This window comes from Quercus suber, unplaced genomic scaffold (genome assembly GCF_002906115.3).
Source record: "Quercus suber isolate HL8 unplaced genomic scaffold, Cork oak 2.0 scaffold_249, whole genome shotgun sequence".
Taxonomy (NCBI): domain Eukaryota; kingdom Viridiplantae; phylum Streptophyta; class Magnoliopsida; order Fagales; family Fagaceae; genus Quercus; species Quercus suber.
In genome coordinates this window covers 90,334-107,562 of record NW_027069705.1, presented here as the reverse complement: position 1 = coordinate 107,562, position 17,229 = coordinate 90,334, and the positions used below count along the sequence as shown (strand labels likewise).

Sequence of the window (17,229 nt, the reverse complement as noted above, 5' to 3'; positions counted from 1 at the left end):
TCTCCTACTTGTTTGGTTGATAGTGTAAAATTGGAGGGATGAAAAAAATTGATTTAAATAAATTTACTCATATACCCTTGTTAAAGAATGATGCCCAATTAAAACAAAAAAGTGACAAAAAAACCACAAAATAAGAACAATCTCTCAAATTTATTAAAAAAAAAAATCATGTCTCCAAAAAAAAAATCACGTCTAGTTAAAAAAAATAAAAATAAAAATTCACGCCCAGCCCATAGAAAATCAAAAGAAAAAAAAAAGAATAGGAGGAAAAAAAAGGAAAGAAAAGGCAACTTAAAAAAAGAAAAAGGCACGCCCGTGCCTTAAAAAAAAAAAGAAAAACCAACGTTTTTGCCCAGAAGAAGAAAAAAGGCAGCCTAGAAAATCAAAAGAAAAAAAAAGAAGAGGCAATGTTGCCAAAAAAAAAAAAACATAAGCCAAAGCAACGTTACTAAGGAGAGTCAAGACTCAAAACTCATCAGGTCATGAATAAAAGTGAAGGGTAGGTGAGAGAGTATTTGTGTAAAATGCATTTTTAAGCTCTTTTCTCTCCTTATTTTCCTCCCAAATTAGGAGAATAAAAAAAGTGGACCCGGAGGTAAAACTTTCTCCCCTATTTTTTGTCTCTCCTATTTTCTTTCCTCAACCAAACAGTGAAAAATGGCATCTTCTACCCTATTTTTTTCTCCCTATTTTCTATCCTCCTTGTTTTCACCCCAACCAAACACACCCTAAATTTAAAGTTAGGGTAGGATAACGAGAAGAGGTTAGGCACCTTGAACCGCTTAGTCATAGATAACCCTTATTTATATTACCGAATTACTTTAATAGAGTTTGCTAAGCAAGCCCTTACACATGCACTAACACCATTACCCTAGAATTTATTTAAGATTATAAGTCACAAAAAAATGAAAGCAATGGAATAAATGAAGCTGACAAAAGAAGCATAGAGAATAATAAATCATCCAGACAATTGGGTCACCCAAGCATGTGAGGTTCAAGTGAGTATATGAACATTTGAGGCAATCTATATATATAATAATAGGTAAAACTAAAAGAAAATCTAATTAGATTTCAAATTAAAATTAAAGTAGAGTCTAATTTTATGCCATGTGTCCAATCTAATCTAAGTTTTTAAATTTTTGTGTCAAGTGAGTTAATTCAATGAAAAAATTGGATTTCAATTAGAGTTTAATTTTGTGTCATGTATCCCATTTAATCTATGTTTTTAAATTTTTGTGTCAAATAATTTAATTTAGTGTAAAAAACGAGGAGTCCAATATAAGTGAATTAATAATTTATGAACCTTTTTTGTATAACTAAAAACAACTTAAGTTTATAAGTCATATATATATATATATATATATTAATAGTATATATATATATACTATTATTCTAATAATTTTTAACTTACCAGGTTTTTGTGTACAATCTTTACTAAAATGACCAAGTTTTCCACAATTGAAACATTTACATTTTCTTGATTTTTGGTTAACATATTTATTAGAAACATTTTTCTTTTTAGCATAGAAATTATTAGTTTTGTATTTTTTTTATATTTTTGTGACTTTTATCATGTTTTTTGCCCTTTTGCCGAGAAGGAGCAATCGGGGCAAACCATATTATTCACAAAAATTACCCATTTCATATTTAGCTTTTCTTTTATTTTTTAATTGGTATTTTAATAGTTTTTCATCATTGCACATATTAATACCAAGTTTTTTAATAGTGCTTAAAATATCACCATAGGTTAAATTATCATAATCAATAGACTCATTTTTACCAATTAATTCTTGTTTTATCTTATGAGCAAAGATAGGAGGCAGACCGTCAATAAACTTTTCTTTCCAATAAGGTTTGTAATAGTCTTTCCGCTGCATTACTCTGGAAAGGAAAACATCTTGATACCATCTATAATCAGACATAGTAGGACATCTCAAATTATTCAGTAAATCAGAAATTCGAGATGAAACATTAGATGGAGCACCAACAAAATGTTTGATAATAGTATAAATCAAGGTATTAACACCATCAGAAATACCGCGACCAATACGATCATAAAAATAGGCAAACCTTCATCATTCTTTTTAACAGCATGTTTAATAGAGTCTCTGGAGTCTTCAGTGAGATATGAATCCCACCATCCACGAAGAGTACCAAAAAAACCAGTAGCAAGCAAGTCAACAATTTCAGGTTGATCAAGATCATGATTATTTTGATAAGCAATACCAACCATGGACATATGTCCCATTTTGTTAATAATTTCTTGTTCAGAAAAACCATCAATATTCCATTCATAAATTTTATCAGCAGAAACAGAAAACTGAGTTTGAAAAGGTCTTTCTTCAAACTGAATATCAGGAGGAGTAGGTTTTGAATACCAATTTTTTGTGAGAAACATGGGTTTGGAAGAACTTCCAACAAATCTTTTAATTTCTGGGAAATCATTATCAAAAACCTTTTTAGCAGAAACAGAAGAAACAGTATCAGAATCTATATTTTCATCAGAAACAATTTCTTTTTCATTTCTTGAAATAGTGCAAGCAGCATGAGTACTTGTAGAAGTACCCTTAGTTTTAACTTTTAAATCCGCAAGCATTTTTTCAACAGTGTCAAGAGTTTTAGGTTGAGAAGTTTTAAACTTGAATTTGTTATCAAAAGTGGGTAAATTAATCAAAGGCTTCTCAGTTTTAATAGAAATAGGTTTTTCAACAGAAGCAGACTTTTCAGTAGTTTTTTCAACAATTTTTTCTTCAAAATTGTATATCCCTTTCTTCAAAAGTTACCCATTTCATATGCAAATAACCTATTTATTTATATATATATATATATATTAATAGTCAAAACTAAGAGAAAATCCAATTAAATTCTAAACTAAAGTCTAATTTTGCATCACGTGTCTCACCTAATTTTTAAATTTGTGTGCCAAGTGAATTATTAGATGCAAAAATTAAAGCGTCTAAATTCAATTAGATTCTAAATTGAATTTTAATTGGAGTTCAATTTTGCGCATGCATTCCATCTAATTTTTTAATTTTTGTGGCAAGTAAATTATTGAATGCAAAAACAGAAGAGTTTGGATCTAATTAGATTCTAAATTATATGGAAAAGTCTTGGACCACATAATTTTTAACAACTTCTTGTCACAATTATGACGTGACAGAGTGTGATTGGTAAAGAAAAAATTGTGGGTTCATGTGTAAGTAACAATTAACCACTCACAATTTGCCACGTTAGAGTTGTGGCAAAAAAATTGTGGAATAATTTGTAATCCTAGAATTACTCAAATTATATATATATATATATATAATTAAGATTGTTTTTAAAAGTTTCCGTGCATATGCACGGGGTTACATACTAATTACATGTAAACATATGAATCAATCAAAGTGTAAGCGTGTGCACCAATCAACTTGTAGCATGCGGGTCAACTGACATGTAGACATATGGGTCAATGACATGTATGAGCAATTGTACTAGCTTGTGCACAAATTCATGTCTATTATAGCATAAGTATCTATTTTTTCTATTTTACACAACAATTTTTCCAAAACACTCACATTAGATTATTTATTCTACATTCTATTTTATTTGAATAATTATTTTTCATTATTTGTTTATTATTATCTTCATTAAGAGAGAGAGTGAAAGAGAAAGAGAGAGAGAGAATTTGATGAGACCAGAGGTGAGAAAAAAAGTTAAAATAATGATATACAAAGTTAGAACATTCACATCAACTCGTGTAAAAATTTATGTCTATTTTAACATAAGAACCTACTTTTTTCTAATTTACATAGTTACTTTTTAAAACACTCTACATTAAATTATCTATTTTACACTACATTTCATTAAAAACATTATCCCCTCTATCCATGTGTGTGTGTGTTAAAAATACTTAGTATTCTCAAAAGAAAAAATAATGGGTTAATCCCACATTGAAAAATGAGTGCGAGTAAAAAAAGTTTAAAGTCTGTGCTGTGTATCCAAAAGTTAGGCCCTTTTGAATATACACCACTGTAAATTTCTTTAAAAAAAACTTTCTCTCCTCTCCCCATGTGTGCGTGTGTTAAAAATACTTAGTATTCTCAAAATAAAAACATTTCATTAAAATATAAATTTTTCTTATTTTTTTTTAATTGTTTCTCTTTCTTCACATATAACAACCATCATCCACTCTCTTCCTTCATTCTCAAGATATGTAAAAAAGTAATAAAAAACTGAATGTAAAATAAATAGTGTTAGTATAAATTTACACAGCTACTATAGCAAAATTGTAAATTTACACAATTAACTCATTGATGTAGGTCATTTTAGGCAATACTATGTAAATTTCACACATTTTTCTATTATACAAACATTGATGTGAGTATTCTAATCGTGTATATTTACATGGTTACTTTAGTAATTTTACAAATTTATCTTTAACTTAATTGATGTGGGTGATTTTGTGGCTTGAATGTGTAAAATTGAGCCATTTTTCTAATTTGCATTGTCTTATGCAAATGCTCTAAGCACATGACAATTATCCAAGTACTGTCAATTTTTCAAGCATATGAAAACTAACCAGGCATGCAACTATTAATTAAACACGTGATAATTGATCAAACATTTAACAATTACATGAAGCTCGTTATGATTAATTAAACATGTGAGCATCAATGCGAGCGAAAATGTGACAGATAGTCAATCACGTGACAATCAATTAAGCGTGCTATAAAAACTAAAAGGAAAGAATTGATCATGGGAATTTAAACATGTAACTAATCCCCATTAGGCATGTGATCTCTCTTACCAGAGAAAGCATTTGATTCGAAAAGTCTAAGCACTTAGTTAGGGCCTGTTTGGTAAAAGAATTTAAACATAATTTTTTGTTTTGCAAACCAAAAAATAGTCGGTCCTGCACTTGAATATATTGTTTGGCTAATATTCTCTAGATACAATTTTTAAAAAATTGTATCTTATTTTTCTTGCTTAAACCAAAATTTTGAAAACAACGAAGAGGGTGTTTTTAAAACACAAAAAACGTTTTCAATGGAATAGTTGTAAATAAAATAAAAACAGTTGTACATTACTCCAGCCAAGACATGTAAGAGTGCTGACATGGCTAGATCTAGACCCTACACGTGGGCTAGCTGTGAGGAAAGGAAGGGATGCGTTGGCTGAAAAAGAGGATCTTTGGCTTGTGCCAACGATGTGACCACCTTGGAAAAGAGTGAGATTTGCACCTGACATTGAAACCCAGCACTTGCACAAAAGAGAGATAGTGACCCTTATGGTTAGATGCTATAGAACACCCCTTATTGGCTGATTTTGTGCTAGACCATTGTTGAGGACATGTTCATCACTCTTAGCCTCCCCGATTGTAACACCCCAAAATCATAAGCAATAAAAGTCTATTCAATCTAAATAATCCATAAAAATATTAAATAAAAACAACCAACAACCTAAAATCTCATCACAAATGTCAGAGTTCTAGTCCACCAAAGATAAAACATCTTCAAAATAATTCTCTAGTATAATGTTTAATACCATAAAAATAATAATAAAATTCTCAATTCTACAAAAATAATTCATAACTGTTGTCTTCCAAGAATATTTACTCCAATAATCCCTCTAATGTATCTGTAAGGGGGAATAAGAGAGAGAGGGGGGGAGGGGGAGGGGGGAGATAACTCAATAAGTGGAATTCAATAACATTGGGGTGTGGGAACAAACCTTTCAAATAAATAATTCTTACAACAAATTCATAACTTGTAACTCATCAATATTTTATCATCAAATATTTCATATAAAAAATATCTTTATATTGTGAGCCATCATAATATATATCAATACCATCATATAAACAATTTCTTAGACTTTTCTCGAGGTCAACATTTATGCCTCATTGACAGGGTTGTGCTGACCCCTTTTTGGGACTGGAACCTCCTTTTCATCCCCTTTCTTAAAGGTGACTCATTTGGAACCTAAAGGTACACTCCCTTACTAAGGAGCTTCCTTTTTGGATCCTCAATAGTGTACTCCCTTGCTAAGGAGCTATCAAATGTGTACTATCTCTTTTTTGGGACCGCCCCTTGCTAAGGACTAACTGTAGTATAATTATCCCTTACTAAGGACTAAATACAATACTGAGCTTTTAATCACGACTTGCCATAGGTTTTCAAAACATATTCAATATGCTCACAAAAATAATCCATTCATAATTCTCAAAAATATAAAGATATATTCACACATACAAGTTTAAATAAATTTAGGTTGTCCCACAAGTTTTTCATAAAACGAATAGTCAATGTGAACATCAAACATTTATAAAATATCAATTTATATATATATAATATCAACATATTTCTTTGATATAAAATAGTTTAATAATCAACATTGTTTTGGGAAAACCCCCAAAATTAGTAAACACCACTTACTTCTTATTTGCAAAAATATGAAACCAACCTCCCTTGAATCACCACAAATCAGTAGAATTAGAACCTAACAACACCTAAGATAGGTCCATCAATACACAATTTCCCACTTAAAATTAGTTTTACTGATATATCTAAAATTCTCTATTTATTCACTTAGTGACTTAACTATCCAATTCACTTTCAGCTTTGATCAGATTTTTGGCTCTGCCTAATCAAATTTTCCATTAACGTAATCATAGATATTCATGAAACTTCAATATGGCCGAATAATGAATATCTGATCAATCTGACTGTAACAGCCATATGTTTTATTCATATCTATTCACTTTAACATTATATCTATTCAATCTAATATTGGAAGCCACATATAACAGCCTTAATTTGTCAATCTAGTTGCCTATTATTCCCTTGATGCCGCTAGACTAGTATTTAGACAATAACAAAGGTGTGGATGCATGTCAGTTTGATTGTGAACTTAGTGAGGCTATATACGATTATATAATAACCACAAAGCACCATTTTTCCCATTAATATAATCATAGATTTAGATCCATAACAACAACACCTATTTTTCTATCAGGTACTCAAATCATAGATGCTTCCTATAAGCGTAGAAACAATTGCTAGCCATAATATTCCAACTTTCTATATTTACGACAAAACAAAATCATACCTGCAATCTCACACACAACCCTAAAGCAGAAAAATAAATTCAATTGTGTGTGCCACTAAAAGAGGGGAAGTCTCCTATTTATATATATACGTATAGCTCAAGGATAAGGCTAGGGTTTTAAAATCATCAAGGCCCATATATATACTTATGCCATATCACTTGGGCCTCTTATACCATAATAATTATCTGATTTAAACATCTTAGGCCCAAATCAATTAAATCCATTTAATTATGGGACTCATCTTTAATTAATGCATATGAAATAAATTTATACAAAATTATGGGGTGTTACATTGATGTCCTTTTCCTTGTCTATGGCTTGCTCCCCACGTAGTAGCAAAGCCACCCTCCATTCCACTACCCTGACATTGGCATGTTTTCTCTCTCCTCTAACCATAGTATAGTAAAATAGCTGTATTAGGGTTTGAAATGGGCAAATAAAGGTTTGACTCTTGCCTTAATGTACCTCACAACATTCCTCGTACTATAAGAGGGACATGTTGCGAGCAATTAGGGCAAGAACCAAGAGAAGCAAAGAGAAAGAGGCGGAAAGTTTGGGTAGAAAAGTGAGGTAGAGAAAAAGGCTTTCTTTGGGAATAACATCATCATTGTACAAAGACCTAGATTTTCACATAATACAGAGCTCTAAAGAGTGAGGGACATTCTTCCCCTCATTCACCCATGGTTTTTCATCCCTTCCAAAGGGTTTTCCACATATCTTCCCATACCTTTTTTACTTTCCATGTTATGCTTTTCATTCTCTCGACATTATAGTGTTAAAATTTTTATTTCTATTGTTCTTAAGCTTTTTCACTAAAATGTACTATTAGACTTATCAATCATCCTCTTTCATAGTTTTGATAATCTTACTTGCATGTACAACTGTAGACCCCACAAATTTATCCAAACTCTTCTATCTCTTACATTAAGGAGTTTATCTTTATCACCAAAAAAAAAATCTCATGCTCCAAATTTGAAACTTACCATTATCCAAAAACTTAAAAGAAAAATACAAGAGCTCTATCCCCTTATCATTATCAAAGAAAAAAAAAGTAATCTACAGATTCTACACGTTACTTTTTGTAAACTTTTTTTTTTTAAGTATAAAAAATAGAAATGGTCTCCCAAACATCATTTTTTGTTTTTAGTATTTTGAAAATTGTTTTTAAAAGTGGGAACCAAACACATATAATGTAATTATTATCTGAAAACTATTTTCAATTTCAATTTTTTGAAATTTGTTTTCATATTGTTTTGAAAACAAAAACAAAAATCCTCCTACCATAAAAAGCCCTTAAATTATAATGCATTTTAAAAATTGATATGAATTTAAATTCAAATCAGCTCTTGACTTGTCTATAGATACACATCCATTTATTGTAGATTGCCTTAATTAAAACCATATCTCTTATTTCCTTTCCAATTCAAGAGCTTGACCAAATCTCAACATTCAAGACCCAATCATTTTTCATTCTTTCCATGTTTTATTTTCCATTCAAATTTAAGCTTAAATTCCAAAAAAAAAAAAAAAAAAACTCCAATCATTAATGGCTCAGATTATTTGAGAAAAGATTGATTTTGAATTGATGGCTTTTTAAAAAAAATCTCTCAATTAAGAATGTCCATTCAAATTTGAATTCAAGATCAAATCTAATGACTTTGTCATTCACAATAGATGAACCTAAGATACGTTACACATTTATGGCAAGCATTTATGCCAAAGGGTAACGGATGGAGCAACAGGAATGAAGACGTATCAAAGCATCAGTTTGTAATATATTAACCATTACGAATGAGAATGAATGCAAAGATCCGTTGCTCATTAAAGACAAGATGGCTATAAAGCCTGAGTGGAATAAAACCAAAAGGCACACAATTCTAATTCCAAAAACACTCCCAAAGTTGAATTCCGTTGTTACTCTCCAATTGAATTCCATCTAACTTTATCATCGGAGGGTTTTTGGCACACACCACACTGGTGTATCCATATTTCTCTGTTTCACATCTTATTGCAAGTTTGTCTCTGGACGAATCCAACGTCATCGTCCATCTGCATAGATGAGAACTCAACTGACAATTTTCTGTATCATCAAAATCCATTTGGAAAAATCTCATTTATCAATTAGTCCATTAAGACACCATAATTTTCAAATTAATTTTCTAGGATTCAAATTCTCAAAGATCAATGTCCAAGAAAAAGTAACAAGCCATGTTAACCATAAATGAAATAAATGAGTCATGCAATCACATTCTATTCATGTTATTGATCAACGAATTAAAGTTAAAATTTTATTGCCTAATTTTGCATGAGCTATTTGGCTTGTGTGTGAGAGACCACACCTTGGCCCCCTAAACCTTCTCAAATGAAAGTATTTTAGCATAACCCAAATGAATGGGTGGAGTTGTATTAGGGACTCTCAAGAGACAGTGGATGTTCTACTATGGTATCATCCCTCCTAGGTTAAAGGTTTTACAATGAAGTAGCCACTTATTTAATTGAAAAAATAAGAAAACCAAAAGAATTAAAAAGATACATCACTTTTATTGATGAATTGAAATCGTACATCTCTTTGATGATAACCAAAAATTACGTAGTTTGAGTCTTAGATACAATCTAAAACAAAAGTATAAAGTTTTGTTTCCTAGTTACAATCTAAAAAAATAAAATTACAAGGAAAAAAACATAATCTACTAACCCTTGATCTAAATTCAGAGGCTAGATTACAGGATTGGGAAGGTGTTAGACCCAACTTGCGTGATGAAACCATTCTTCAAGACTTTGGTGGCCAATGATCATATCACATCATTTAATAGTTCATAAAATCCAAGAACATATGATTGTAAAGCTTGAAACAAGCATTGATAAGCATTATGAAACCCTATTCTAAGCATGCATAGATAGATCAGATGATATGAACTTGGAAGACATGGTAATTATGTGTGTGATATGTGATAAACCCTAATCTAATAGCATGTGAATATGTTATTTGAATTGAAAATTCCTAAATATGCAAAGGCTAAGGACAACCTAGATCTAACATGCTAGCAATCAAGAATGTGAGAATAACTAGAAAGAAAAGCATGCTTAAATCCTAAAGAGCTAGGGCATAAAATAAAAAAGAGAGGTTTAGAAATCTTATCTGCATGCACCAACATTCCTAAGTACTCAAAGTAAGAAAGCCTCTCCAAAGCAAGATTTGTGAATAGAAAGTCAGTAGCCTAAGATCAGGACTATTTCTTTGCCTAAAGGTTCCCCCATTTAACCCATAGTTCTTGCAAATGCTGAGATATGAGCTCATATTTATAGAAAAACATGGGAACATCTTGATGTTGTGTAATTGTTTCTTTTCTTCGTTTTCACAAAAGTTCCCACTTTTTCCCATTTATTCTACTTATGACAACCTATCTTCAGGTCTTTGGTAAGAGGTCTTCCCGATGTTTGATTCAAATAATTCCAATGTTGTTGAAAAGATTGTGTACTCTACTTTCAAACAGGTCCAGCCTTATGTCGTTTGGATTGTTAATGAGAAAGTTATGCACCTCAAAAATTGGCTAGTTGGAAAGGTTTGCTTGGAACTTAAGAAAATTCGTGTTTTCGTAGGCGATTACCACAAATTTGGACCTCTAGTGAACAAACCAGGAGTATCATGTCATAGAGAAAGTCATCTACTTCAAGACATGTTACGTTTTTGAATCCACATTTCATAGTATGGAGCAAATATGCGTGAGAACATCACTCCAGAATCACCCATTTTGCCCAAAATCCAAGTGGCAAAATTGCTAAATGTTTTTTGGCTATTTTTGCACCGTTTTTGTGATATCTCACTAGTTCATGGTTTGATTTTAGTCCAATCTCAAAAAGTAATAAAGTTAATTGGTTTAAGAGTTTGGGCTTGTCAATTGTTGAAAATGTGATATTGTGATCATTTTATTAAACAAGCAACAAAATACATGTACAATCTTGGCAAATTTTTTGGATAGTAGACTAGATGTAATTACCAAATGCAATCCAACCCAAGTGACTTCATATCCCAATAGTACATATCAATTAGGGACTTATGCATTGAAACAAGAGAAGTTTAAGATCCGGCCAAATCCAAATCAAATCTAGACTAGGACTCCTTCTAGTACGGTTGTTCATCGGTGTAGTTGGCTTTTAGAGAGATTTTCTCAACACACCAATCTCATCAACTTGGTTGTTCATTACTTGCAGCATGTTGGGCTTCTCCTTCTCCCCTCCCCTCCCCTCGGGGGGGGGGGAACGGGGATGTTTATTTGAGTGGTGGTTGTTGGATGCCTGAGCCACTATTTTCGGTTTGTTTTGCTCAATTGGGTTGTTGCTTGAAGTTTTGAAGTTGAATAGCCCTAATAGCTGTTCATTTTTTCCCTCCTTAGATCCATCCATCCATCATCAATACTTGTGCCTTCTTTTTAAATGGTTATTATTATTATTTATTATTCTTCTTTTCCTATCTAATAACCTAGTAAATCTCATATATGCTCTTAGTCAATGTCTCTTTAGTAGTGTTCTTGAGCCAAAGTATAAAATCTTCCAAATTTTTTTACAAATATCACTTTTAACTCTTGATTTCTTTGATTTATTTATGTTTTTTTTTTTTTTTTAATGTTTATTTCTCATTTTTAACCATGAAAATGATGAGATGAATAAGATCGCATAACGAAATCAACCTCAAGTGAGTGAATATCAACTTATCAAATCACGGATAAATAATATGAAATCAGCCTAAACTCATGTGGTTAATAAATAATCATCTCATAAAAATATATTTCATTTAAAAAAAAAAAAAAAAAAAAAGGGTTGCTACTTGGGACTTCTCACTTTAGACAGGAGGTGTCCCCTCATGGTACAGTACAAGGATAATAATGCACATTTCTAGTTTCTGTAGCCTGCATTCTGTACCCATATAAAAGCAAAACCCAAATCTCCCTCCACGGCTCCACCCGCTCAAAAATGTCCCCAACCCGCCACAACACCAATCTCCCAAACCCGAACTCATGGAGCATCAGCACAGACCTGGACGGGATCGACCTGGACCCATCAGATTTCGGGTCCTCCATACCCCTCAAGAAGGTCCCAAACGGCGACGTTTTCGAAGCATCGCGAGCCGGAGACGTGGACCGCCTCAAGTACTTGTTGGAGTCCGGCGTGAACGTCAACGGTCGGGACCAGTGGGACTCGGTGGCGCTCTACTACGCTTGCTTGGCGGGTCACCTCGACGCCGCCAGGCTGTTGCTTGAGAGCGGTGCCATATGTTCAGAGCACACTTTTGATGGCGATAGGTGTCACTATGCGGCGCTGAACTTGAAGGTCAGGAAGCTTTTGAAGGCATTTGAAGCAAGGCCACCGCCTCTGGGTCCATTGCAGGGTGCTTTGAGAGAGACTTTCTTGGCTTGTGCTGGCAACAGGGAATACTCGGACCATCCTGATTACGGTATGTTTGGTTAATTGGTGATGTGGGTTTTCTTGTTTTTATGGACATTGTTGTTTGTGACTTCTCGTTTTTTTTCTGAAATATACTAGGTTTACTGAGTGGGTTTTTTTTTTTTTTTTTCATATGATTGTGGGTTAGTTTCAATTTCGGGAATGTTACTTTTTGTAAATTTTGTGGTTCAATGTTGAATTTACTCAATTGGGACGTGTGAGGTGGGGTAATGGGTTGGTTCAATTTTATGAACATTGTTGTCTGTGAGTTCTGGTTGGCTGAAATGTGCTTGGTTTACTGATGGGTTAGTTTAAATTTTAGGAATGTTACTGTTTGTCAATTTTGTAGCTCAGTGTTGAATTTATTGAATTGGTGATGTGGGTTGACCGGTTTCTCTCAATTTAGTTGGTTGAAAAAAAAAAAAAAAAAAAAAATTATTTTATTTTTTTTAATACATACTATGGTACATGTATTATTATTTTTAATATTATTTTATAAAAAGCTGAAATGTTACATTTCCTGAATTGGTCATGTGAAATCTACAAGTGGTGTGGGGATTATGAGTTGGATACAGTTTGTGGGTGCAAATCCTGGGTTGTTGTACATTGTTTAATTGTGGTGTTAATGGCTAAAATTTATGCGAGTAGAGGTAGTTGTAGAAAGTAATTTCATTTTGGGTTGAGTGAGTAAATGGGGGAATAAAGGATGATTATGAAGAATGTTGTCTCGTTTGATTTTTTGGAATGAACTTATTTTGTGGGTGAATGGTTCATATGGGTATTTTGGTGTATTTGAGTGTGGGACTGATGCCTGACAGAGCTGGTTCTAGTTTTTGGGGGCAAACTCATCGGGGCAGATCTTGTGAGATTATGATGGCTGCTCATAAGGAGGAGTGGAGATAATATTGGAAAATTAAATTTGTCGGGTGTTATTTGTGTTGTACATGTTGATTTTGAATAAGTACACGATATTACAAATTCGGAAGATTGGATGAATAAGAAAAGATTGGTTGATTGATTTATTGATATTTTGCTGTAAAATTGGGTAACATAAGGCAAAATAATTCTATTTTAATGTGTTAAAAGTAAATTTGTTGATTTAGTTGCTTCATCAGCGTAGATGCCTGCCAGCTCAATGGCGTTACATATTTTTTCTTCCAAGAATAATATGCATATTAATTCAACATTCAACATGTGATATGGTTGGCTAGGTGTGTCATCCAATGGGGGATCCAGTTCCTACCACTTCCCACCAGATGTGGTATTTTTTGTGCAAGGTAGTCCTATTGAAGCTCACAGAGTCATATTAAGTGCTCGGTCACCATTTTTTAAGAGGAAGTTTGAAACTGATTGGAAAGACCGCAAGGAAGTAAGATTTTCAAGGGAAAAGTTATCTTATACTGCTCTTTACAGCCTTATCCACTTCTTTTATTCTGATAGACTAGAGATTGCAGTAGATGACATGGAGGATCTTGTGAGAATATGCAAAGTATGCAAATGTGAATCATTACAAAGGATTCTTGAGAAAGAATTGATTCACCAGAAATTTGCGGAATACAAAGCACTAAGAGACGTAGATAATTCTCAGAAACGGTTCATTTTACAGGGCTTGTCCCTTCCTGAAGAAGATCGACTTCCTGCAGCATTGCATCAAATCCTTCAAATTTCCCTTGCCAATTCCACCAGTGAACACAACCAAGACAACAACGTTGAGGAATTATCATATAATGTTGGTGCAATGCAGATCAATGATGTTGTTGATGATCTTGCAGATGTTTGTGTAAGAGTTGATAAAAATATTTTTCGTTGCCATCAAGTAGTTTTAGCATCAAGGTCAGAATACTTTAGAGCAAGATTGTCTCGAATGAAGGATTTTTATGAAGGAAAAGATGCATTACCTGTTGATACACTTCCATTTCTTGACGAACATGATTTGAGGACAGAAGCATTTGAGAAGATGATTGAGTATATGTAAGTCAATTCTCATTACTATAGAATACTGCGATTAGGTCAGAATATTCAGAGGAAATTATGCAGCAAAGATTTTGTTGTTACAATAACCCAAGGTTCATTCCCTAGTCAGAATGTTTCTTGCACTTTTGTTTATGATTGAGACCATTTAACATGATTGCATGTGATCACCATTTCAGTACCAGCTTTAGTTGTCATGTGTTTTATTTTAATCCTTTGGTTGATTCAGGTACACTGATGGCTTGAAAGATATAGACCCGGATCAGGTATAAAATGTATCAATCAAAACTACTTTTAGCAAAAATATTTTCTTTTGCTGGTTATAATACTCTTGTTAATTGAGCAGGCAGAGGAAATGTTTGATGCTGCTTCTAGATACTTGTTATTTCCTCTTAAGCGAGCTGTAGCTGATGTACTATTGCCACACCTGGAAATGGCCTCACCTGCAGAATTGTGCCATTGGTTGATATTATCGGATTTGTACGTCTTTGGTTATCTCTTTTCTCTTCCTAATATATCTTGATCAGTAGCGATAGTAATGTGTGCACTGAGGATGTCTTATATATCTATATCGGGGACTTGGAAAGGAAGTACATAACTGAATCATTATATTCTTACCAAGTGCCACATATTTGGCCCATTACACAGCTGTATAACAGTTTGTGAGCTCTTGGATGAGGCACTTGCTAAGTGAACTGTTCCGTCTTTCCTTTCTTACAAGTTAATTGCTGCTTTGTTAATCCTCTCTGTATTAATTGTTAACTACTGTCATTACACTTATTAGCATTAGACCTTTAGAGGTTCAGCTTTTCATCTGAAACTGTTGGATACTCTTCTAATTCTGACATTAGCAACAAGCAGTTTTTTGGCCTCCACATTGAATTCGTAACTTCCAGTGAGAATCCTTATTAGGCTATCCAATAAAGACCCATATTAAGTATCTGGGAGTGAGTAAAACCTCTTTCAACTGTTCTTAATATAAATATCATCATCATTTATACATTTTGAACTGCACAACATGATCTGGAGGAACAAGAAAAAATAAAATAAAAATTCTCTCTTATTTTGACATTTTTTGACAAGAAACTTTAAAGTTCCCCACAGGTGATTTGCTGAATATGTTTTCCTTTACAGTGCTTCTGATCCTACCTCGATGTACTTATAGTGGATATAATCATATTTTTGCTCCCCACCTATTTGGTAGTTGACTATGTCAATCTGGAGTAAATTCACAGGAAGGAAGCCAGATAATTTGACAATAAGCTGGAACCCTTTCAAATTATAGCTGCATAGATGGTTAGAAATGAAATTAAGTCATTAATGGGTAAATCGTTTAATACCTTATCAGCCTTGAACTTAATTGTGGTTTTAATAATGTTGAGTGATTTGCATGTTTAGGTATGGTGTTTTCAAGATACGGGAGTACTGTCTAGACACGATAGCCTGTAATTTTGAGACTTTTGCTGATACACCAGAATTCCGAGCAATGCTGTTGACACTCCCACCACCATCTGGGGATTCCTCACTTCGCACCACTGTTCCAAGTGCTCCAGGAGCTGTAGTCAATACAGACCAAGCAAATCTTCTTGATGATTTACGAGAGAAGTGGCTTGAAGCTGAAGCTGCTGAGCTTGACAAGAGAGATGAGAGTGCTTTACTCTTTGACAAGCGCCTTGAGATGCTTGTGCTTGTTGCTGAACGAGAAAAATCTGATGGAGCTCCTGCTGATGATATTCATGATGGTTTTAAATCACTTGTATGCCCTCCTACCTCTTTCCCCATGCCAAGCAAACAAGAAGAGAGAGTGTAGGTTTATAGACAATTTTTTTTTTTTTTTAATGATGTATAAATAAAACATTTTTTTGGTTGAAGTGGACAATAAATTGAAATGACTCAAGAGTACTTTAGTTGGGTTTTTTTGTAACTTTAGTTACTCGAGCATCCATGAATTTTATTTCTTAGGTTTATTATTTATTTTGAATTATGGTGTAATTGGTTACAGTTAATGATCTAATGAAATACTTGTTGGATGGAATAATACTTGTTAATCTGAGCCGTTTTATCTAATATCTTTGTGTTAGATAAAGAGGAACCAATCTCAATTCTCATCGATTTCCCTTGTTTGGTTCTGAATCATGGTGGTAAAATGTATTTCAAGCAAAAAAGAAAGATTCGTGGTAATCTATAGGCATTTGCTCACAATGATATGGTCTTGTTATCATATTAATGGCTGGCAGGCATTTGTTATGTCCCTCTTTGAATCGTTATACCAAACCAACCCCCCGTTCTTCCCCATGTATGCTAGTCAGATGACGTTAAGGGGCCAAGACTAAGAGAGACGTTGCCTTCTTGCACTATTGATATCTTTAAATTGTATGGCCATGGCATAATTAAGAATGATCTTCTATATGATATGATTTTGTTTTCCTATAAAGCAAAAGAGATCTGTATGTGTATGATGTTTCAATTGGGCGATAGAGGTGCACAGAGCACAACGCTTTTAGTTGAAAACAAAATATGTAAAACTAGCATCAGAGTGCTCTCTGCTCTTCGTACTCCATTTCTTTCCTAAAGATAGTAGATAGGCTATTTTACACTTCGTTTACAAAATTTTAAAAAGTAGGAGATTTTTATTATTTAAGTAGGTTGAGGCTCTGATACTAAAGAAAAACACACAGAATATCTGAGGGAGAATATATGGAAGAAGATTTATTATTGCATTCCTT

General features: G+C 33.1%; 1 protein-coding gene across 1 annotated transcript; it reads left to right on the top strand.

Annotated features, from left to right (window-relative positions):
• Positions 1–11,962: 11,962 nt before the first annotated feature.
• On the top strand, positions 11,963–16,410 carry LOC111999987 (BTB/POZ domain-containing protein At2g04740). Its single transcript, XM_024032093.2, has 5 exons — positions 11,963–12,542; positions 13,744–14,503; positions 14,733–14,769; positions 14,850–14,983; positions 15,902–16,410. The coding sequence occupies exons 1-5, from the start codon at positions 12,062–12,064 to the stop codon at positions 16,311–16,313; spliced, it is 1,824 nt and encodes a 607-aa protein (XP_023887861.1). The 5' UTR covers positions 11,963–12,061; the 3' UTR covers positions 16,314–16,410.
• The last annotated feature ends 819 nt before the right edge of the window (positions 16,411–17,229 follow it).

Bases quoted from the DNA above. Each gene is read 5' to 3' on its own strand.
- LOC111999987 (XM_024032093.2), top strand. From the start codon at position 12,062: ATGTCCCCAACCCGCCACAACACCAATCTCCCAAACCCGAACTCATGG. The intron at 12,543-13,743 runs GTATGTTTGGTT...ATGGTTGGCTAG, and splicing joins CTCGGACCATCCTGATTACG to GTGTGTCATCCAATGGGGGA. The intron at 14,504-14,732 runs GTAAGTCAATTC...TGGTTGATTCAG, and splicing joins GAGAAGATGATTGAGTATAT to GTACACTGATGGCTTGAAAG.